Source organism: Ambystoma mexicanum, chromosome 1p (genome assembly GCF_040938575.1).
Source record: "Ambystoma mexicanum isolate Mex_15411 chromosome 1p, UKY_AmexF1_1, whole genome shotgun sequence".
NCBI lineage: Eukaryota > Metazoa > Chordata > Amphibia > Caudata > Ambystomatidae > Ambystoma > Ambystoma mexicanum.
Window position 1 is genome coordinate 964,472,805 of NC_090921.1, and position 24,535 is coordinate 964,497,339.

Consider the following 24,535-nt stretch of genomic DNA (forward strand, 5'->3'; position numbering starts at 1 on the left):
GGTATCTGTTATGAGTCGAATGCACCCATTACCATTCTCTTGACGCACCATGCGATCAAGCAGTTTACCAGGACCGTCACCCTCCCCGTACCTCCTAGCAGACTTTGGGGTATCAAAGAATTTAACCTCATGCTCAGCATGGATCCTGAAGGTGTCGATGACCTCCTTGATCTGTGCCAACGTGGCCATTGGGGGATCATTAGACAGTTCTCGTTCTAGTCTCCTCAGTTCGTCTTCACATTGCATTATGCTAAGTCAGAAGTATGCCGGCCGAGGGCACAGAGCCTACATTTTGCTCGAAGAACAATTGCACATGATCATCAATAGTGGATGCAAACACTGCATCTCGCAGTGCCAGCGGTTTAAAGTGCCAGTTGTTCCGAGGCCTGGAGAGTGTTGGTTGGTAAATAATATGTGAGAGGTAGCATACAGGCATCCTTAACCCCTCCAAGTAATGTATCGGAAATGCGCCACATGTCTGTGTGGGAGAAGGAATCATGGACCTTTGAATAAAAGGAGTAGGAGCAGCCATCCGCATGTAATGTTCTCCAAGCATCCATCAGCCCAAGTGAATGCATGCCCTCTTTAATAGTAGAGGCTGCCCGCGTAAGAGCCCTCTGGGTGTGGGTGGATCTGTCTAGTTTCAGGTCAAGGATACTGTTGAAATTGCCCACACCCTCACAATATAGGGATCAGTGGATATTGGACAAGTTCATCAAAAATATCTGTATAAAACTGGGGGTTATCAACATTAGGGCCGTAAACATTCATCAACAACACTTCCCTCCCCACAAGTGACCCATACACCAAGACATATCTACCTAAAGGATCTATCTTTGTATGTTTGCACCTGAATGGGAGGGACTTGTGCACCAGAGTCATGACACCCCTAGATTGTGAGGAATATGAAGTATAGAAGCAGTTTCCACCCCAGTTCCTAGCGAATCCCTCGCAGACAGCCGAAAGGGCATGGGTCTATGGCAAGTACAGGATTTGAACTTTGTGGATTGCCCGGGCCACATACATTCTAACTAAGGCAGGTTATGTCTCCCATCTCGGTACAAAACCGTTAGTATTTTCTTCTCTTAACATATTGACTTAACCTTCCCATTACCCGTAAGTTTCTCTCTGCACCCGTTTCTCTCTTAACTGTAAATATAGTGTGTACAAAGTGCTATTTCAACTACCCCACCAATCCCCCACTGCCCCCTCCCACATCTCCCTTGAAACTAGGGTGATGATCCCCCCACCCCCAAAGAACGCCCCCAACCATTAGCGCAACATTGCATGAGGAAGCTGGTGCACGGGTCCACCCGGGCCAATACCGGACTTAGACACAGAAAAAAGGATGAGTGTTCACATACTTCTTATATAATTGTCCCCCCTAGGGGTAACATGTTCACCATCATGTTACCCCTCCTAGGGGATCATCTGATCGACCCGCCCAGGTCCAAGTTGGGCCCTTCCTTTCCTCTATCTCACTCTCTACCTGTGGTGTTCCCCAAGGGTCTAACCTCTCTCCCTGGCTGTTGAACCAATACCTGACACCTCTCGCCCACCGCATTGCTGCTCTCTGCTCCAACTTTTAGTGCTATGCGGATGACACTCAGCTTGTTTTCAGACTCCCCTCTGCCACCTCCTCTCTTTCTCTCATCTATGACTGCCTGTCTGCTATCCAGGAGTGGTGTGCCACCCACGATCTCTGCCTTAATGCCAGTAAGACGGAGATTCTGGTCATCGGCACACCTACACCCTCCTTTCCTGTCACTCTCTGGCCGGCCTCCCTTGGCCCTCTTCCTGCTCCCACCTGTGAGGCTAAGAACCTCTGGGTCATCTTCGACTCCACACTCTCCTTTTCTCCTCACATCTCCGATGTTTCTAAGAAGTCGAACTACCAACTGCACCTCCTCAGACGTATTCTTCCTTTCCTCTCCTTCCCCCAGAAGCTCACTGTCTCTAGATCTCTGGTTTTCTTTAGGCTGGACTACTGCAACAGCCTCTTTCTAAATCTGCCTGATTCTAATCACTGCCCTCTGCAACTCATCCAGAACAGGACTGCGAGACTTGTCCTTGGCCGCAAGCCCAGGGCTCGTATCTCTCCAGCACTGAAATCTCTGCATTGGCTCCCAGTGGCTGCAAGGATTAAGTTCAAGACCCCCCTCTGCATTGTCGACAAGGCCTTCTGGGGCCTGGGTCCTCAATACCTTCAACTCTCTCTTCGCAAATACCTTCCTATTCTCGCTCCTCGACCTCCAACTCCCTCAGCGTCAGTCGCTTCTCCAAGCAACGAGTTGGTGGTAGATCTTTCTTCGGCTGGAACAGCCTACTTGCCTCTGAAACTTGAGGAGAACCATCTCAGGTTCCGGAAGCACCTCAAGACCTTCCTCTTTGCTTCTGTCTTCTCTCTTCCTCTCCCCTGCTGATTTCCTGTCTCATACTGCACTGCTCACCTGGCTACCCTCTGATTCGGGCCCAGGTCCCTACCCACCCAGTTGCACACCCACACTGCCGCCTGGCAACCCTTGCACTTGGGGCTGTATCTGTAACCCTACGGTCCTCCTACCTGTACTTTCGGACACCTGCTGTCTGCACTTATACTTGCACCTGCCACCTGCTGGCCGCACTTCTTGTTATTGTTTTGATCCCATGTAGAGCACTGCCCCCCTCCCCTTTCCCCAGGCGCTTTTCCCCTCCCCCGAACTTGCGCAATCTCAATGTCACTTGGCCTAGTAAGATTGTTGTTTCTGTCCTCCCTCTGTTCCACCTTCCTTGCCTCGTCGCGCCTTGAAACACTTGTGTATAGGCGCATTACAAATGCCATATCATGTCATATCATCAACCGCAGGCCTGTGAAAAAGAAAGTGTCCATTCTCAGCATCCCAACGGATACCAAAGTGGCAACAAAGACGTGCAAAAATGCCCACGTAGAGAGGTCCACAGGGCGTGCGAGGCTGGAAGAGAGTAGGTCACCTTTACAAGGACAGCCATTGGGCTTCACACTGAGGGTTCAGGACGTCGGTAAAGTCTCATCCAATACCTTCATGTCTTCGTCAGGTACCGTGAGAAAGAAAGTCTTGTTTCACTCCACAAGCAGCTTGGCGGGGTATAACATTGCATATTTTAAATGACTGTTTCGCAGCCGTTTCTTAACCGCATAGAAGGTGTTACTCTCTTGCTGAACAGCTACTGAGAAGTCAGAATAGATATGTATTCTGTTCGATCCCAGAATCAAATCTCCTTTTTCGCAGGCCACTCGATGGGTAGCGTTGCAATCCCGGTAATTGAGACTACGGCAGTGATAGGCCGTGGAGGCGCACTGGGTCTAGGTTTGGGAGCCAGGGATCTAATGTTGGATCCCCCAGAAGTGGCAACAGGGTGGCTTCTATCCACAGTTCCAGGGATGTTTCAGTATTACTCTCAGGGACACCTATAATGCGAATGCTGTTGCGGCAGGACCGTGATTGTAGGTCCTCATTCTTCTTCTCCACCTGGAGCACTCACCTGGAAAGTGTAGCCAGTTCATCTCTCATGCAGGACATATCATCTTCCACTGTGCCCACTCTTGTCTCAGCATCCGTTAGATGTTGATCTGTCTTATTTAGGCATGTTTTAATGGAGTCTATGATGCTGGTCATGTCATCAAGCTTGCTGTGCACTTTAGCAAACCCTTCTTGCATGCATGTCATCATGCGCTGAGTTCCGGTAAGTTCAATCGGTTTTGATTCCTATTCCATGCCCGCAATCGCTCTAGTGGCAGTCGATGTCTTAGGAGTGACCTTGGTGTATTGGCTCATTGAGCGCTGGTTTTTTGTGCTCCCTTTTGCCATACTGCACAAAGAGAAGTATCCCAATCAAAGGTTGAGAGCGCTCCAAGGGTGTACTGAGTATTCCTATCGGGCAATCCACAGTGCATTGGCGATATCAGGCTAGTAATTTCCCACTTGCAGTAGAGGCGCAATCGATAAAGGATGATCACAACCCATTAGGTGACAATTTGGGTCAATGCGATCACCATAGGTTACAGTTAATTCCCCCTGCAGGGCATAGCTAGCCAAGTATGGACAGCGCTAGGACTGCGTGCGGTTCTGCCAGGTAGCCAATGAGATGGTGCCCCGTATGGCTTAACAGTCAGCTGGAAATATGTTGTATGAAGTGCCGAGCTCCCACTCACCGCCGCAGGCTCCATTGATCCGGTTGTAATGGGTGGTCGCCACACTGTCTCAAAGATGGCCGCTAGGATTCTCTCAAGGCAGCTGCTGAACCTTATTATTAATGGTGGCCCGAGTAGCACGCAGCGCTGGTCCTTTAATTCCTGTCCTCTGAAGATTGCAGGGCTCACCGCCGCGGCGACCGGGTCACTTCAATGAGGAAGAGCACCAATGTCACGTGGAATAGCCCCTGAATGCTGTTGGGTACGGGGCCACCCAAGGGACCACGCAGGGAGAATCCCGCTGCAGGTTTGTAGGAGCTCACTCTGCAGCCCGGGCGTCTATGTCCGACTCCTGCAGTCCAGTGTAAGAGTATGCGCCGTCCATGCGGGAGGTGTCTTGTGCGCCATCGACGGACGCTGACATTGGTGTGCCCAGAAGGGGTTGAGCGTTCGTCGAGTTTCTTGCCCAGCACCAGGAGTCTCCACACCCCCTGCAGGTTCACATCGGCCGTCACCTATGCGGCGGTGGGCGGCGCCGGTCACACTCCGCTCCCGGTCTCTCACCACTGCGACGGGTCAAGTCGCTCGTCCCCTACTTTCCGGCCACAGATCGGGACCGGAGAAGGATCTCTGTGCCGCAGGGCCTGTCAGAAGTTCCCTGCCTGCTCTGAGATGTTGCATGATTGAGTTAAAGAAGACGGTTTCCGCCCTAGTCAGCCAGAGGTGCGGGAGCTCTAGATAAGAGCCGCCATCTTGGTCACCGCGCAATAGTGCCCCCCGGACCAGATTATCTTGCTTGTAAAAGGGAGTTTGGACAAGAAAGTTACCTCAACTATTTAACCCCATTGTATGATAGATCGTTGTATACCAGCTTCAGGTTTGGGACACTACAGTTTGCTATCTCCCTCTATGTGGTTTGGATGAGGAGACAACAATTTGCTGAAAGTATGATATCTTTGCCCTTTGTTGAAACGGGTGGGCATCCGTTCAACCACCTAGAATCTGGAACTCTGTAAAGATAGCACAACCCCACGCACTGTGGCCAGTACTGCTTGCTATGTTCATCAAGCATGGCTTTGCAGACAAAAAATATATTTTTTATTTTTTTATTTTTTATTGGTTTAAAATGTTTTCACATTTTTTTACAATTTCTCTGAGTTCCACAACCTTCTCATCATCTTCTAATACGTTTAAATGAGTCGAGTGTCTAGACAAAGTCTCTCCCCATACTCTGCATGAAGAAGAATATCCAGGAACTATACTAAAGCTAAGGATCAAGAAAAAAAGAAATTGACGAATCAAATAGGCGCACAGGATTTCAAACGAAGAACCTTGGCGCCATTACTTAATCTAGAGGCACTGTTCCTATTTACAAAAGTTCCATCTTCAGTTTATGACAAGTCAATATGTTGCAGAAATTGAGTTACTGCAATAGTTTTGGTTGTCCTTTTACCCTCCATTAAGCGATTCCACCACTCCTCTTCTTCATAGAATTGAAGATCCTTAAATAGATAAATCATATGTATGGGTCTTTCCCTCGTAAGGCCAATGCAATTCAAAAGAAGATGTCTTAAGGTTTCCTTACGGTCCGACCTCTCACAAAATCTGCATCCATTTGTTGGAGACGTTCCTCTAATTGCCCTTATTTCATTCATTTTCAAGATATTAAGACATGCTCTCATAAAAGTTTGCTGATATTCTTTGTTCGGGGAGATCCTCAGGTATTGCCGGGTGTTGTTTCGTTTACTTCTTACTGCTGTTATATGCGCTGCCATTTTATATGACCCAGCTAGTTCTTGGGTCTTTATCCAATCTAGAGTTTCCAGCTTCAAGGCTACTTTTGTTGGATTATTCATTATTTCGTCTTCTGAGGATCCTATTTCCTCCAAAGTCAAGATATTGATTGATTTATTTAGTTATAGAGCGCTTTACATTTCTCTCTCACCACCCCTTTAATGCTTTAGAATTTGATTACAGAATTTCTTTATGTATAATATTAAAGATGGCTGAGCAGTCAGGTATAAACACTTTTATGAAGAGCATCAATCTTTTTCTCTCAACAACGGCTTCTAAGGATCCAATGCATAATTCCCTTCTTATTATAGCCATCGGAGTAGAAGATGGTAAGTTTAATAACTCCCTCCAAAAGTAACTTTCCAATTTCATCCACAGGCCCTCTGGTAGATTTAAATAGGCCTCTGCCCAGTAGGTTAACGATGGGATCACCTTTGACCGGTAGTATTGGAAGATTGCTTTCAGTGAGAACCGACAAAATGTCCTCTCGATAGCTTTGCCTTTGGTTGTCAGCTTCTTGGCTTTGTTCCATAGATGTACTTGCATCATTGATTTGGTTGGGTCATTACTCATGATGACAACAAGATATTTAAACTCAGAGACCGTCTGGAGTTTGACACCCTCCAAATGCCAAGTGAAATTGATCTTTGGTTGAGTAGTTTATTGAAGTGGCATGATCTTTGTTTTAGTTATATTAATTTCTAGATGGTTGTTTCCAATATACTGACTCAAATTGTCCAACTGTCTTTGAAGACCTATGGGTGTTTGATCTAATAGTATTAGATCGTCTGCATAAAGCAGGCGCAAGATCATCTCTCCTCCCATTTTTGGTGGGTATGATCTTACTAAATTCTCAGAATCCTTAAAATCCCATAGGTAAGCGTGGAACTGTGTGGAAGCCAGAGGGCATCCCTGCTTGACTTCTCTTGAAGTTTGTATGGACCTTGACAACGTGCCCTGTTGATTTATGCAAACTGACATGGTTCATTTGTAAGGCTTGAATTTGCTCCAGTATAGCTCCAGGGCATTCTTTGGCTTTCAATTCCTCCCATAAGACTCCCAATCGACCTGGTCGAAGGCTTGGACCAGGTCAATAAAAGCCATATATAGGCCAGGTTTGCCTTCCTTGGTCCTAGATTTTAAGATGTTAATCAAAAATATATTAGCCAGCTTTCCTACATTTTTTACAAATCTGGACTGGAACGGGTCCATTAATTCCTTTTCTGTTGCTCACTTTTCAAACAGCTCCAATAAAGTTGAGCCGTAGACTTTGCCAATGACGTCTAAAAGCGCTATTGGTCTATAGTTCTTCGGATGTTCTCTGGGTCCATTTTTATAAATCGGAACTATAGTTGCTTTTTTCCACGACCAAGGAATTGCTTTTGTTTTATTAATAGTGCTAAATACTTTGCTAATAAAGCGCACCCATTCCGCTTGCACTTGTTTTAGATGGGCATTAGTCGAACAATCTGGCCCCGGGGCTCTAGAAGTGTTACATTTTTTTTTTTGATTTTCATTATGATAGATGTTAGATCTATGGGCAAATCCCATTGTACTTTGGTCACTTCATGCGTTATTGTGAGCTCTGTGTTCAGGGTTTTAAAGAGCGCTGAAAATGGTAATACCACTTCTCTTCTCCTACATAGTTATGCAGCACGTTTGGTGATGTAGTTGATAGCGTCTTAATCACAGTCCAGAAATCTCTTGAATTTCGTCGGTTTGTTAATCTCAGCATATGTTCTGCATCTGCTTGATACATACATGCCTTATGAGATCTTAACCAGTTCTTTATCCAAAGTGCTACTTCCATGTCCTTCTTATCACAAGTTTTATTTGCTAATCGCACAGCCTTTCTCACTTTCTTCCTTTCTTCAACCAAAGTTTTGTCATAGATGTGTTTATATCCATTAAGATTTCTCATTAGATTGTTGCTCTTATATTGATAGATCTTTAGACATTGGTCGTAATCCACCACCATCTCACTTTGATTTCTGTTTTTCTTTATATATATCTCTGTTATCCTCTTTACATCCGCTGCATTAACCACTTGCTTCTTCGATCTCTGCGCTCATTCTTTTTCGTATTTCATGACGAGATATCCAATCAAATTCAAACAGATTATGATCGCTATTCTTCGTGTGGACAACCTGGAATTTGTTGATGTACATTAGAAAATCACGGGATACAAAGATGTGATCTAAGGTAGCTGCAAGGGAATTATTTTCCCAGGTCGGTATATAGTTATCATTTTCCTCTTTTAAGAGGTAACGGTTGTGTAGATCTCTTGCTTTCATTACTTTCGCCCATTTTATGCCTCTTTTTGTCTCTGGCGTCTTTACATTTGCACTCCTGATGTTCCGTTGTACTTTTGGGTATTCCAAATTTAGATCCACACAGACAATCAGGTAACAAAGTTGATAGTCTGACGTGATTTTGTTCATGATGTTGTTTGCTTGCTTTAAATACTGATCGTCACTTATCAGTGGGTTCCAGTAAGAATTTATTATTATCAGGTCTTCAGCTCTTGATGGTACGTTTTTTTGCTGGTTCCCTTCCCACTTTAGATATAAAACTTGAAAGTATAGAAATGACTCTATAATCTTCGCTACTCATAGTTCTTTATTTGAGCGGATCATGGTAAGTAGGCCCGAAGGGGGACGTCCTGATGCCCCTTTTGCTGCCGGCGAAAGATATGTCTCATAGCCGTCCATTGCTGGTTGATCTCTTAACCACGTTTCCTGGAGACCTAGAACATCGAAATGTCCAAGGCAGACATCACTTGGTGTTAGTGGATGTACGAAACCTCTTGTGTTCCATGAGCCAAATTTCAGAGAGGTTAGTTTTCCTGGAGCTTCCTTGATTGTGTCATCCTTGCCTCCCTCTCTCTGGATTTTCTAACTTTGTTTTCTCTGGTTCAGAGTCTTTGAAATCCATCCCCATTTTTGTCTGTCTTTTGATGACATCTGTTCTTTGTCGTTTGTTGGGGGGGGTCAGGTCTTCTCTCTCATGATCTTCTGGGGTAAATGTAATCTTTAATTTTGATAGCGGGCCTTTAGGGATTCGACCCACCCCCAAGGTTTGCCTTACATCTTTCTGTGATATTTAGGGTTTTTTCATCCACCCCTCCTGTGTCCTTTTTAGAGTTTCGGTCCTCAAGGTTTTTGATTTGGATGGCTTCACCTCTTTTTTTCTTCTTTTTCTTTGTGACTAATTCTCTTTCTCTTGTTTGTGGTTTGGTTTGTTCTTTTCTCAGCGAATCGCCCAATTTATGGTCCTTATTTTTAGCTCGAACATTTTCTTCAAGTTTCTGATTTACTTCATGATAATTAGATAATTCGTACCCCAAAATTAGGAAACTTTCAACAGCTTGAGATATCATCGCCCTTACAACAGGAGAAAGGACGTGGAGATAGACACTGTCTAGTTTTCCTCTTACTCCAAATTCGACAATTTTTATGTCATCCGTTTTAATTGCTCTTAGAGTAGGTATACATTGAAACAGTGTCATCACATTTTTCCTGTTCAAAATTGTTCCGTCCGAATTTCCTATTGTTTCGAGCTGAACATTTCTGGCACTTTTTATCTCGTCCTTGTAGAAGACACTTTCCTCCCTTTTGGATTTTTCTCCATCTTCTGACTTCGAGACGGCTTGTGGGTGACTCCGATTTTCTTTATCATATTTTAACCTTTTTTCCCCGTAATCCTCTGTCAGCTTTTCTGTCTCTGGAGTAAGCTCTTCTTTTTTGTCATCCCGCTTGTTTAACTGTTCTCACTTATCTTGCGTATTTCTTGATTGTTTCTGAAACTGACTTTCCTGTGATTTCTTAGGGACACGAAGATCCTTTTGAACCTTTTCACTTTTTTCTCTTCTGTCAGCCAATGACATAAAAGGTGGTGATTGACCCTTAGGGCTGCTATTTCTGTTATTAATTGAAGTGTTTTGCAAGGGTTGATTATTTTCTTTGATGCAGAGGACCTCTGAATCTACCTCCTCTATAGAATATTATGATAAATCCATCAGATCATTCTTTTCTCCTGCATCGATGATCACAATTCTCTTACTCAGCGGTAAGTTTAAAGATTTGGACGTATCAGCTCTAGGCACCTGGTCTTGAAGGGGATGCTTTGGAGGGACCTTTTGAGCTAGCACAGATAATGCTGCTTCCTCCTCCGTCTCTTCTTCAGAGCCTATATATATCTCTGACGGAGGTTCTGCTTCTTCGAATATTACCCGTCTTCTCTCTTTAATGTTCCTATCCGGAGGTTGGAGAAACACTGGGTACATATCTTCCTTTGAATTTAGAGAGATTTGACGTTGCAGGGACGGTATTTCCTGAAGCGACCTTTTCTCTATACCCGTGTGTAATTCCATGACTACCCAACCGTTTGAAGGCTTCTTTACCGCCCGCTGCTGAGTGGAAGTCTTTTTCCTCACCAACACTAGGCTTTTTTCTTGTTCCTAATTCACAATTTCACATGAATCCTTTTGACCTGGGTTAGAAGGAATTATCGCTGTCTCCTTTTGTTTTTTTTTCTTCTAGGGCGTCCCCGTCAGCCTGAGGGCTGGTGAGTAACCTTGGTGTTTCCTTTTGCTCTTCTTTCGATAGTAATGTTTGAGAGCTATGACTTGATACTTTCAATCTTGTTGTTTCTGTGCTTTGATCCTTTGAAAGTACTTTATGATCCGTTTTTTTGGGGGGAGTATTACCTCCCTGGAGCTCCCCTGGTTTAGGTATGGCACTAATAAAACCCTCCAGGAATGTCATCTTGGTGTACATCATAGCAAGTAATGAGGTGTGATCCTTGAGTGTGTCATTTAGTGACTCATAGAGCTTTGAGAAGGATGCTAGTGCGATAGTTATAGTGGACATAATTGCCATCAAATCTGTTTTTTTTACAGGTGTGTCTTTTTTGCGAGTTTTCTGTAAATCTTGTTGACGTACGCCTTCTTTCTGGCAAATGAAATAGGATCTGTTTCGGTCCCATGTTAGCTGATTCCTTTAACCCACCATCGTTTGGAATGCTGGGTGATGATTGAGGTGCATCTTTTGAGTTAGCACCGGTGTGGGAACTTGCGACCTTTAGGTGTTTATCGGCTGCTAGGCCCACTTTCTGTAGATGTCTGTTACGGTTTTCACTTTCCATTGTAGGTTCCGGCACATCATCTTGTATGTTCTCGGTACCACCTGTCTGCTGTTCTTTGAGTGAGTTGCATTCCCCTTCTGCAGCCCTGTCTTGAATTTTGGGTGTCGACTTAGGGACTCTACCCTTCTCCTGGGCTGTGCTCGTAATATCTATCAGGGAGTTGTCCAGAGTTCCCACCACTGAGGGTGACCGGATGAGAGACCTCTCACTGTCAGTTTGCGCCATATCATTGCCACCATTTAAGCATGGTAGTAGCTCACACCTTGCTTGCAGATCCATTTGTTCAAACTGAGGGCACAAAGCCTGGTCATCAGGTTGCTTGTTTACTACTGATGATAGGCCAGCCCACGAGAACACCTGAAGTCCTGGGAGCTGAGACCCTCGAGCTATATCCTCCCCTTGCAGGATTTCTGCATCCGAAAACTCACCCAGAGTAGAGTTTATTTCAAGGTGTTTTTTGGTAAAGAATTGTGAAAATAGACTGACTTGGTATAGCAGTTTTTGGCACTGGGTTTATCCTCATGTATTTTCGCTTTGCTTTATCATCTTTGTCATTTGGTTTTTGCAAGGCCCCTTTTTTCCTTAGGAAGGTCAACGGGTGAGTCAATCCGTTCTTTTTCTGTGATTTTCCAGACTTCTTTTCCTTTGGTTTTGGTTTCTTCTGCGTGATAACTTTATTTTTTAGTTAATTTTTGCTGCCATATCGTTCATCCAGATCTATCGAATTTAAGGGATGTTCCCTTTCTTTCGTATGGTCCAGGTCGTCATCGGGGGCCAATACACTGTCTGTCACATCTAGTGCTTCCATTTGAGATTGTGATGACTGCAGTGTTTCTTCCTTTTGGAAATTGTTCAAAGTAACCCGCAGAGGGGGGCTTTGAAGGTTTTCAGCCTCTGGTCTTGCGTGAATGTCAATTTCTATTAACATATTGTTACCCCTTGGAATGTCTGAATCTAGTTCCAACGTAGGTATTTCCAGCACTATCGTATCGCTAGGGACCTTCTGGATTTGGTCCCGCTCTTGATTTATTGGGGTAATCTGGTTTGACTTGTCAGGGTTACCCCCTCCCGCCCCCAAGTTCGTGCATTGACAGTGCTGAGGCGCCAAATCACTACTTTGTCTCCTTTCTTTGTCCATCTGAAAAGAGTTTGAGAGCACCGGGGTCTCACCCACACCCGGGCTCACTGCGCCTCCATCCCCCTCACCGCCCCCCCTCTCAGATGCACCACGGCTAGACTCCTTAACGGCTGTGGGTGATGGTGGGGTCGCGGATCACGGCCCGTTTGGCAATCAGAACTATAATTCACATTAAGCAAGTCAATTGAATGTTTTTGACTCTCCTCATGGGGCACAGAGAACAAAGGGGTAGCCCCAGGCAAGCACTGGGGGAGGCATTCCTCCGGCAAGGAAAGTTCGTCTGTAGCACTCTTACCTTTCTTGGAACTCCTGCTGGGAAGCGCTTGTCTCAACGGACTGCGATGTTCCAATCCGTTTTCTTCCCCTCAATGACTTTGACTTCGGAGCCGTCTTCCTCCTTCGGCTGCCGTAGACTGCCAAACTCTCCTGCTGAACTCCGCGGCCGCTCCGCGGTGGTAGGCAGGTTTTAAAGGCTGGCTCCTCCTTCCTTCTTCCAAAGGAAAACACAAAGAACAGACCACAGCAGTAGACGCGGCAGATTTCCAAGCGCAGACTGCTGTAAACTGCCAAACTCTCCTCCCGAATTAAACAGGTCAATAATAAGCTGATCAGGAAGAAATTGGTTATTGGGAATTTATTTATTGGGTAATTACAGTCGGCGGGCTGCGAGCATACTCTCCCCACTTGACGCCTTAGAGTACTACTCTATGAATCTGATGCTGCTAGAACTCTACCTAAACTGTGTTGTGGCTCTTTTGCATCTTTTTAACATTTGGTATGCAGAGTTTTATGATGATTTCTTGTGGATATTTTAATTTGATGAATTACGTCACCCTTTGTTTGTTTGTTTGAAATCAAATTTGTATGTGCATATTTTTATCTTCAATGAATTTTCATGAATTTTTATCTTTGTGTTGCCTTCAATTTCTACAAACTTTCATGGCTTTTTGTGCCGAATACAGTTTTATTGAATTGAATTGACAATCCTCTTGCTTCATCTTTGTTCAATTCTTCTCCTTTTCCTGCTTCAGCCAAGGTGTTCTCCTTCATCCCATTCCTTCTCTGACTTCTCAGACCTTCTACTTTCCCTCTTTCATCCCAGTCTTTCTCCTTTGTCCTAGTCTTTCTCCTTTGTCCTAGTCTTTCTCCTTTGTCCCAGTCTTTCTCCTTTGTCCCAGTCTTCCTCCTTTGTCCCAGTCTTCCTCCTTTGTCCCAGTCTTTCTCCTTTGTCCCAGTCGTTCTCCTTTGTCCCAGTCGTTCTCCTTTTTCCCAGTCTTTCTCCTTTTTCCCAGTCCTTCTCTGTCGTCCCAGTCCTTCTCTGTCGTCCCAGTCCTTCTCTGTGGTCGAGTCCTTATCTCTGTCGTCCGAGCCCATATGCTTCTAATTCATCCAAGTCCATCTGCTTTTCCTTCATACTAGTCCTCCTTCTTCACCTTCCCCTAGTCCTTCTCCTTCCTGTTCGCCCTAACTCTTCTGTCTTCCTTGCGGCCCTGTCCTCCTGCCTTTCCTGCGGCCCTGTCCTTCTGCCTTTCCTGCGGCCCTGTCCTTCTGCCACTTCTGTGGCTCTGTCCTTCTGCCTCTCCTTCTTCCTGGTCTGTTATATTGAAGATTCTTGGAGCCTCAGATAAGCCATCAATAAGTCCTTTATTACGTTGCTTCAGTGAGCCCAGTATATGCAAAGGAGGAGGACCACTAGTGCCCAGCGCCCAGGCTTCATCATCCCAACTGACTTACTGTGGAACACCTATGGTAAAGCATTCTGACATTCAAACATATCAATTCCACTCATGACATCATTCACTCTGACACCACCCACACTCATCCAGGCTTACAAACATGAAATGGAAAAACCAACACTATCATTCACCCTCTCCTCTTGCCCTGTCCTTCTGCCTCTCCTCCGGCCCTGTCCTTCTGCCTCTCCTCCGGCCCTGTCCTTCTGCCTCTCTTCTGGCCATGTCCTTTGTCTGAAGCAAAAGGGCCTTTCGGTTTTGTGAAGTCGAGAGTTATCTCATTCGGTTTAGTCCTCCTTTGGCCCAGTCCTTCTTACTGACACTGCTCTTTAGCCCTTTCCCTTTCCTTCTTCTTCGGGCCTGTCCTTCGGTTTAGTCCTCCTCCTTTTGTCCTATTCAGTTTCCCAGGCTCTCTGCCAGGCTCTCTTTCTTGTCTCACTTCATCTATCTTTTACCCTCTACATGCTCCTCTTCTCTCTCTCTCTCCCACTCTGTCTCTCTCGCTTGCTCTCTCCCTTTCTCGCACATGAGATAATGGTGGGAGTTGGTGTAGAAATGGTGCAAGGGCTGGTTTAGAAACAAATTCCGTATGGAGAGGATTTATGGGGGCTGGGACTTGCTTGAAAGTATAAAATGTGATGTAAACTACAAGAACTTCACTCGAATATGTGTGTGGGATGTCTACATTTTGCAACTGGGGTTAAATTATAGCTGAAAAGTAAGCTTGGTTATTCAGTGTGAAACATGTAGGCAAGGACTGAATAGTGCAGCTTCTTGATGGTTAATGGTAAGGCATGAATGTTGCTCAAATGTTTCTCAACCAAAAATAGTCATACGGCCTTCACACTACCTGCTCTTTCTTACATCACTTATAACTAGTTTGTTTACAAGAATGTTGAGGGTCTGACAAATTGGTACCGGTTTTTGGTACAGTACAATATTGTCATTTTGCTGCACGCGGTAGTTGTCACGCAGTACATGCCCTCCTACACATTGTCTTGGAGTGGTGTGGTCCTACATTTGTCCCTATAGTGAACTGATTGTTAGCTGTTACTCAGCTTTGTGGGACATTGTTTATGGCACTGGTGGTTTGGGATGTGAATGTTTTTTTTAATCATTATTGGTGACAGGCAGTGTATGCTACACGTTTAGGGCCTTAATTCCAGATGTAAAATGTTTTACGTTTTTGATTAGCCGCTAGCAGCTCACCTAGCAATAGTCTCATGATGACTGACGCTTTAGCTTGCCTGTTCTTTGTGGAGTCGACATGCATTCATGTCTGTACATGTAAAAGCTGTTGTTTGCCAATGCTTTTTGGCTTTAACTTGCTGTGTACTGCAGAATGTACATGCTCTGAATGTTGCTTTCTAGAAGCGATGGCAGCGATCAGGAGGACGTCAGTCTGCAGCGCCCCATTTGTCGGTGTGAGGCGCACATGTTGTGGAACCGGCCTCGTTTTGGAGAACTGAATGATCAGCAGAGGATGGACCAGTATAGACGGGCTCTAAAGGAGGTGAGGCTCTGGGTAACTGCGCCGCCGCATCAAGTAGGCATTTAAATGTTAAAACATTGAGCATTAGGTTAAATACGGCTGGATTTGTATAATTAAATAGGTCTGTGTACGTCTGTGCTTTGCCCACTTTTCGGTGCATGCAGGAGGGATGCAATCACTCTTAACACTTTCCCAAGCTCTCGCTCCTGTGAGTAATGCTATCATTTCCTCTTCATTACTGCAGGTGCTGAAAGCGGACAGTGTGTGCCTGTGCGTGAGTGACGGCAGTCTGCTTCCGGTGTTGGCTCACTGCCTCGGGGCAGAGCAGGTACTTCCCTTCGCCTTCATCCTACCATTTCCTAGATCTCGGTTGTTTGTTTTAACCAGAAATAGGTGTTTAGAATGCATTAGTGCAGTGTGTTCATCCCCCCTGCCTCTGAAATGCGAATACAATACAAAACCGTGCAATACAGGGTACTTTATTAGCATGGCAAGTTAGACAAATGGTGCCAAAGTGAATGCACGGGTTACATAACTGTTGCATTCCCGCCAGTAGTGATCATTTTGGTTTTTCGTTTTCGTTTGAAGCCCATATTGCTTTATGTACTGCCTTCTCTGGGGGCACGCATACACATTTTTTGTTGATCCCTGTGCTCATTTTGGCGTTTGTCCAAGGATGCTGTTTCTGTCAAGTTTTCCTTGCGAAGACTTCCCTATCAACGCAAAACACGGGGAAAAAAGAGTCTTGAATGTCAATGTATGCAGGACAGTGCAGGAGAAAGTGCCTTTCGTTTTCTACTTATCCTATTCCACATTTCAGACAGGTTCCCTCCTCACTATACAAACACTTCTTGTTTGAGCTGTCTCGGCCAGTCTCTATTTCTAGATCACCGCCACTCAGTCTGTCGTTAGGGAGTATTTTCCTTTTGCTTTTTACAAAAAATAGTTAATCTACAAGTTTACAGTTTTGTCCCAATGACCTTTGTAGGTCTGCTCTCCAGTAAATTGTTCATTGCTTCTCCAGGCCATGAAGTCCTTGGCCAATTTCTCCACCTGTCTTGGGTTTCCGGTAGTGTGGCTACATGCTTGTCCCCTAAGGGACGATAGGCATAACGACGCAGACACCAGGGTGATAAAGTATTTTTATTAAAAGCGTAGGGAGCGTTTTTTGTATGTGTTGTGTATGTTTCTGTGTCTGTGTCTGTCTGTCTTTTAGACTAAACCACCCAGCCCACCATGGGGCTGGATGGAATGCTGGAAGAAAAAAAATAAAAGAAGACAGGAACAATAGAATAGAACTCCCTGGGGGACGTGGCTAGGCGCGTCATCGACAAGATTGCTCCCCAAGTGCCTCCCGCGAAGTGAAGGTGTAGACTGCGAAGTGTCCCTTCCCAGGCTACCCTTTCACCTGAAAATGTTGTCACTTTCTGCGTGAGCTCATGTGCTGCCTTTGTGGGCTTTTGGGGACTATGGCGTGGCCTGCTGCTCAATGATTGCAGCCGATGGCATGCGGGCCGATGGCATGCGGGCCACTGGCTGTGCAGATGCGCAGCGTGTGTGGCTACTACATGGCCTCCAGCGTTCCTTGGTGAGGGGTCCACTGCTGTTTGGGACCCAAGCGGCCGTGCCGTGTGAATGCCCTGATTGCGGGCTGAGGTGAAGAGGAGCAGCAGCGAGCGGAGATGGAGCCTCCTGTGGTGCCGGGTGGGCCTGGGTAGTGGAGATTGATGAGAGGCCCCCCGCTGGGCCCGTCGCGGGAGGCTGAGGGTGATCTGCAGTGCCTGCGCTCGCGCTGCATGAGGAGGCGCAGCAGTGCCGAGTTACACACGCAGGGCGGCCGTCTTGCTACCCGCGCTTGTTCAGTCCCACTATTGCTGTGGAGCGGGTGAGTGTCGGGCCGTGAGCATGTGGTGGGACCTGGGGCTGCATGTTACTTTTGCAGGTTGCTTCTGGCCCTGGAGGGATCGCAGTGCGGGAGCGCTGTACATGCTGGAGGTGTTCTGCAACTGCGAGGGACAGATACGCGTCACCTGAGATGCCCACCTCCTTCTGTGCGCTGTACTAAGGGCCCAGCTGTTGAAATGTACGATCAGCTACAACGGAAAGTGCTGGTATGCTTTACTGCAGATTGGTGCTTTACAGGGTGTTCAGCTAGTGCTCTCCATTGATACCGGTCGGACCTGCCTGGCTGCTGCACATATCACTGGGGGCTGGGCCTGGGTGTCTACTGCCCCACTAGCAACAACAGCTCCTCTGAGTCTTAGCCCGACCTGCGCATCTGGACATTTCTGTGACCTGGAGCCTGCTGGGTAATATCTAATCTACGTCTGGACAATACATTAAGCACAGGTCTGGGGAGCAGAGGTCTCCTCCAAGCTCACTGGCCTCTTCCAGATAGGACGGCAGCTGGGGCTAGTGTAGAGCCACATTGCAGCCTCTCCGGGGTCTGCAGATTGTGTGGGCAGTTCAGTAAACATACACCCTTGAGTGAATCTCTGGCGCAGAAGAATAATCTCAGAAGTTTTGTGTTGCAGCTATTATAACAGGCTCCTCCGCTGTGGACTCTGGTCGCTCAATGAGCTCCTGTGTGGCCCCTCAACGCACCCCCGGTATGCAAGCATTGATCTAATCTCAACTGTAGGGAAGTTCGTGGGGCTGTGCGGCTGCAAGCCAGATGGGGTCAATCTACAGCAGTACATAATTGGCCAGTGGCCCGGTGGCGGGCGCAGAGAAGGTGACTCCCTGAGGCTTCTCCAATATGCAGCATGTTTGGCAGATGACTTGGCGAATATGCCAAAATCAGGTAAACAGAGAGATATATCCACAATGTTACAACAGTCTGATAAGAATAAACCACGTGAACTGGTAACAACCCAGATCCTTGCGGCAGATCCACTCCCAACTCTGCTCACACAGATATCCACCAAAACAGATCTCTGGGTTCTCCTTGCAGAAATTAGAATGGAAATCCACAAAAGCACTGAGGAGCTCTCCCATAAGATTTTAGCGTTGGACAAAAGAGTGGCAGAGATGGAACAACGGGTTTCTGAAGTGGAGGACACTTTGTGTGAGCAATCACATGAAGTGGGGGAATGCTCCAACAGGTTGGAAGCCCTAGAGGCCGGGTGTGAGGTCTTGGGAGGACAAGCAGGAGGATTGTGAGAAATAAACATCCGGATTCGTGGGATTTCCCTGGCGGCGCGAGATAAGCTACCAAACTTTGTGGAGTACCTCTTTCATCACATTCCTGACGACGCAGCTATCAAATTGGACAGGACTCACCGAACAAGGGCACAGTCATCCTTACCGCAGTACAGACCCCCAGATGTACTGTCTCAAGTTCATTTTTTCAATGTGAAGGAACGCATAATGGCGGCAGCGAGATCCTCAATGACTATCACATTTCGTAACATGTCCCTATCCCTGTATCAGGACCTGGCCTCAGCTATTTTGGCAAAATGAAGGACACTCCGCCCATTGACTGAGTGACTACGGAAGAGGGAGGTGACCTACAGGTGGGGGTTCCCCACTGCGCTTCTCTTCACCTATCAGGGAAGGAGATGGTCTGTCCGTACGTTGAAGGAGGTTGAGGGTCTGATGATAGATGGGGAATTTGGGGAGGAAGAGGCAGGGGGTGGAAGTCCCGAGCTCGGCCGCTAGCTCGGAGGGAGCACAGAAATGGTTGAAGGGGGGTAGGAGTAGGAAAGTTAAGGGTCCACTCATGAAGACCTGAGGTAGTCAAGACCTACTGAAACAATGTGGGGTGCTTATGCCGCTTTTAAAAAAGAGCACCTGCTGATAAATTGGGTGGGTGGGGAGCTCAAAAGCCCATGAGAGGGGTAATTGGGCTTTGGAGGGTGGAATACCTACTGCAGGGGTGAACCTACGAGGAATAATTGGAGAGTAGGGGGTGGGTTTATGGCTAAGGGAGTGGAGGGGGGTAAATGAGGCATGGGTTAGGTGCAGTTGATTGCCTTCCAAGTCAGATCCCCATTTGGGATGCTAGGTCTCTGAATTTTGCTCTAGTTGAGCATGTTTAGGATTGGGGTGCAGGGTTTGGGAGGAGGGAGGGGTGGTAGTTAGCTGAGTTTACTATAGTTCTTGGTTACCTCCTGTTCAAGCTACTTGGGTGTGGGGGGGGTACTCTGGTGGATGCACTGTTGGTTGTTGAGGGGGGCAGGGTTATGTTACACAAATTCACTGTGGGGCTGACTTTTATTCACAATACATATGTATATACTTATGATTTTAGGGTTGAAGGGGTGCATTATTTGGGGTCAGTACGTGAAGTATGGCTCTTAAAACAGAGGGTCAGGAGGGTGAGGACTGTATCCATATTTGCACATGGAATGTTCAAGGGTTGAATTCTCAGATGAGAAGAAAGTCTGTATTGAGGAAATTAGGCGAAATGTCCCTCTCCATAGCCTTCCTCCAGGAGGCCCATTTACTCACGAGGGATGAAAAGAGGTTGCATCATAAGTCATTCCCAAGGCAGTTTTTTGCCTCAGCTGATACGAAGACGAAGGGGGTGGCTATACCACTGGGTGAGCAGGTTCCCTTATCTAAGATCAAGTTCTTACGGGATTCTCTGGGTAGGTATGTTCTTATTAAGGGCCTACTATGGGAATGCATGTTCACACTAATGTCTATATGCCCCAAATAACGGACATGATGCTTTCCTAGAGGACTTCCTCCTACGTGCGCTTCCCTTTGTGGAGGGCCAAATCCTGATGGGAGGGGATTTCAATTTGGTGCCCAGTCCCCTGGTGGATAAGACCTTACCTCCTACCAGGCTTAACTTTAAACATGCCATATCTTTTGCATCTCTCCTTCGGGAACTAGAGGTGGTGGACGCTTGGAGGCTGTTCGATGGGGAAGAGAGGGATTTTCCGTTCTACTTGAATGTTTATGGGGGCTTCTCTGGACTAGATCTCCTACTGATCTCTAATGACCTGTATCCATGTGTTTTCGAGGGTGTGGAGATAAATACACGGACGCTTTCAGATCACGCCCCAGTCTTGCTCGCCATTTCTGTTATGTATAGGCCGGAGAGAACCAGAAGTACATAGAAATGATATGACCCGGTACTGAGAGACCCTGCTCTTTGTAAAGAGATAAGTGAGGTGATAACTAAATATTTCCAAGAAAATAAGGCTTCAGGACCTCCGCTTGGAATTGTGTGGGATGCCATGAAGAAGATGGTTTGGGGGGAACTAACCAGCAAAACTGCGGCGTACACCAGGGCAAGGCACCTCATTCAGGCAGGACTAGAACAGGACCTGAAAAGAGCAGAGGAGGAGCACTAGAGGGTGGGGTTGCGAGCGGCTCTGCGCTCGATGTGGATAGCGTGTAAGAAATTAGAACAACACCTGGCAGAGAGAACGGCCCAAGCAGTGCTCAAAACTAGACAGTACTATTATGCCATTGGTTACCGGGCATTCACCTCCTGGTGGTGAAATTGAAGAAACTCCAAAATTGTAATACAGTGCTGGCCTTACGGGATTCTTAAGGGGTGTTACAGAGGGGTGAAGCCGTTAAAAGGGATATACTTGAAGATCACATGAGGGCTTCCTTCTGGGCAGAGGACGATCTGATCGATAGACAAACTAAATACCTTGAAAAGACGGGTCTGCCAAGACTATCTGCAGAGGCGAGGGGAGCCTTGGAAACTCTGATTTCCCCGGGAGAAGTAGAATGGGCCATTAAATCTCTGAAAAAGAAGACTCCGGGGCCAGATGGATTTACTGGCCCTTTCTATAAAAGGTTCTGGTCCATTTTGGTCCCCCCTAGTAGATCTCTTTAACTCAATTCTAGATTCGGGTAGAGGGATCGGGGTTATGGCAGTTTATAGGGAACAGTCGACCTACGTCCGGGTCAACAGGGTACTCTCAGCTAACTTGCCAATAACTAGAGGTACACAGGAGAGCTGTCCGTTGTCCCCACTAATATTTGCTTTGAGTGTGGAGCCGCCTGCCATATTAGGAATAACGGGAACATAAGGGAAATAGAAAAGAAGGGGGTAAGTTATAAGGCTTCTCTGTACACGGATGACATTTAGCTAACTTTGCGGAATCTTCGAACATCTCTGCGAGAGATGCTGGATAAACTAGAGGAATTTGTTCGGGTCTCAGGCTTTAAGATTAACTATGACAAATCCCATGGTCTAAAAGTCTCCCTGCAACCACATGATCTACCCCTAATTGTTAATCTGGCCCTGATACAGTGGTCCCGGGAATCTATTCCCTACTTACCGGTAGAATCTCTGAAGTCAACAGGAGCAACTTCCCACCGCTTTTCCAAGAGCTTTCGGAGGACCTTACTAGATGGGGAAGACAAGAAATCTCTTGGTTTGGCAGAATTGCGGCTGTAAAGATGAATCTCATACCTTGGCTACTTCACCTCTGTCTGACATTATCGGTAAAGATCCCTGACTCAGAGCTTTGCACACTACAAGGGAAAATCCTTAGGTTCATATCGGGCAACAAACGGGCGAGAATCGCAAGGAGAAACCGGTGAGATTGGGGGGTTTGAGGGTCCTGGATGTGTTCCGTTACAATTTAGCTGCATAATTGTCCCATGCGTTTACCTGGGCAGATGATGGGATGCAGACGAAATGGAAAACTATAGAACAAGTACATTCTACGGTCGCACTCTCACAACTCCCATATATGGAGAAAACGGTCCTAATGAAAAGGCAAGGTTGCCAGCTACTGACAATGACCAGAAATACACTTTATTACATGGGCAGGACTCTACGAAGATGGGGCGCTACACTGGCGATGGGCCCGTTGACCCCGATCTGGAACAACCTAATGCTCAGACTTCCAGCCAGGTGTTGATGTAAGGAGGTTTGAGGCTTGGCGGGCTGGGGGGCTTACTCATTTGTAACAACTGTTTAGTAATGGTGAGCCGCTGACCTTTAACAAGTGTAAAGGTTTCACTATACTCAACTGAGACACTGGGCTTCTCACCCTCTTAAGAAAAGGAGTGCCACTACTCCGTTGAACACTCTTGAACTGAATATGCAGCGAGGAATCTCCAGGCGCATGTCTCTCAGCTGTATAAATTATTGGATACGGGTGACCCTATAATGTGTCTTCCATACATGGCCAAATGGGCAGATGACATTGGGGAAGTAATTGAGGATGATGCCTGGTTAATAATATGGACACAAATGCATACATCCTCAAAGTGTGTCACAGACAGGGAATGTGTTTATATAAACTTTGTTATCGTTGCTACCTGACCCCAGAAAAACTGCACCACATGTCCGGAGATTACTCAGCGTGCTGCTGGTGTGGGTGTTCAGAAGAGGGCTCTTTCTATCAAATGGAGTGGACATGTAAGAAAATGGTTATATTCTGGAAGGAAATTTTGTCCAAAATTAAAGATATTACGGGACTGTTGCTGCCTTTGGACCCCTGGGTCATGTTATTTGGGAACGCAGGCAATGCGGTATTCCCCTTAACAGGGCCTCTGTCTACATTAATAGGTCATCTACTTCTATCGGCTAAGTTGACTATAGCCAGAAATTGGAAATCTCTAGAGGGCCCAGTGATCCAGACATGGTGGGTAAAGATATGGGATACTCTGGTGGCTGAGAACATTACTGGGTCCAATCATGTGACCATGGAAGGAATCCGATGCTGTTCTCTGTGAATGGCCTTTTGTTGGTCTTGTCGATATGCTTCTCTGAAATGTGATCAGTGTGTTTTTGTCATGTCCCACAGTGTATTAAATACAAGTTTTTTGAAAAAAGAAAAGAACTCCCCTGCCCAGGAATGGTCTGGGCAGGGGAGAGAAAAGAATCCAAAGAGGATTTGAAACAAAAAGACAGTTAAGAAAGATAGTTGGGAGAGTGAGCGAGAAAGGGGGAAGAGAAACAGACTTACCTGGGGGGGACGTGCCTCGAGCACCCCTCATGGCCTAAATAGATTTACTGTCACAGTGCGGTGCACGGGGAGTCACCCCCAGAAGAGGGATCCAAGCGTGAGCAAGCTGCTGATGTCAGGGGCAGTTCGGCCGCCCTGGTGCCGTGGCGGATGGCGTCCCTTTGGGGGGCCAGACCGGACTGGTCCAGCATTATCCTGAGCCCTGGCAATAAAGAGCAGCCCAGTACAGGCCGGGTGTGGGTGGCGGGAGCAGCCTGGGAGTGGAAGGAGGGAGCGGTGAAGCCCGCTCCACCCAGGAAGATGGAGGGGTGTACAAAGTCGTGGTTTAGCCTAAGCGGCCAACATGGGTGAAGAGAAGGAGGTGGAAGAAGTCCCGGGCTGCTCCTTTGAGCAGCCTGGGTGAAGAAAGCCCCAAGCCGCCCAGTGGAGCAGCCCGGGCAAAGACACAGCCCGCCCCTGCATCTAACGATACATTACTTATGGGGCAGGCCAGAAGAAGGCTACAGCGTATGCTGATGACAACAGGTGGTGTCCCCTGTTGACATGGGGACGATGCCTGTCCCTAAAATGGCCACAAGTGTGGCAGTGAAAGCAGCGGTGTCCCCACAGCACAGGTGATGACGCCTGAATATAAAATTATGCAAGGGGCGGGGAGGTGATGTTGGGTGGGCCCCCCATCCAACGGGATCCACCCCATATATTTAAATAACACTGCAGGTGCAGCAGTGAGTGCATGTGGTGCCTCTAGCCAACGGGCCCGACCCAGAAGATGATAATAGGCTGCAGGCATGGCAGTGAAGCATGAGTGGACCCCCACTTGTGCAGGGGGCCGCCCTGGACATGCAAGGAGTATGGGCATGCGCTGTGCGAGCAAGTGGCACCATGTAATGGATTCGGCCCCTCTGAAGAAAAAGGAGGTGTCAGGGCCCCATCAGGAGTCATCACAGGACAGGTCCACCCTGCAGCCAGCAGTACCAACCAGCCACCATCCAGGAGCAGCCCTGCACCCGCTCGCCCAAAGCCAGCGCCATAAGGACAAGCATCAAGCTACCATGAAGGGGTGACTGACTGCAACAGTCACCCCTTTGTGACATAGTGTTTTATGTAGTATATATGTTGTATGTTAATGTATATATGTGTAGTTATATGTATATATTTAATAATTCAATGTTAAGTAGGTTAGAAGTTAAG

General features: G+C 46.8%; 1 protein-coding gene across 2 annotated transcripts in view; it reads left to right on the forward strand.

Annotated features, from left to right (window-relative positions):
* Positions 1 to 24,535, forward strand: part of PRMT7 (protein arginine methyltransferase 7) — a 936,033-nt gene that overhangs the window by 338,952 nt on the left and 572,546 nt on the right. The window contains exons 10-11 of one of the 2 annotated variants that reach the window (XM_069653680.1): positions 15,332 to 15,473; positions 15,697 to 15,780. In XM_069653680.1, the coding sequence (XP_069509781.1) occupies positions 15,332 to 15,473; positions 15,697 to 15,780 (226 nt within the window). The remainder of the gene's footprint in view (positions 1 to 15,331; positions 15,474 to 15,696; positions 15,781 to 24,535) is intronic. The other variant, XM_069653690.1, reaches the window with a different exon arrangement.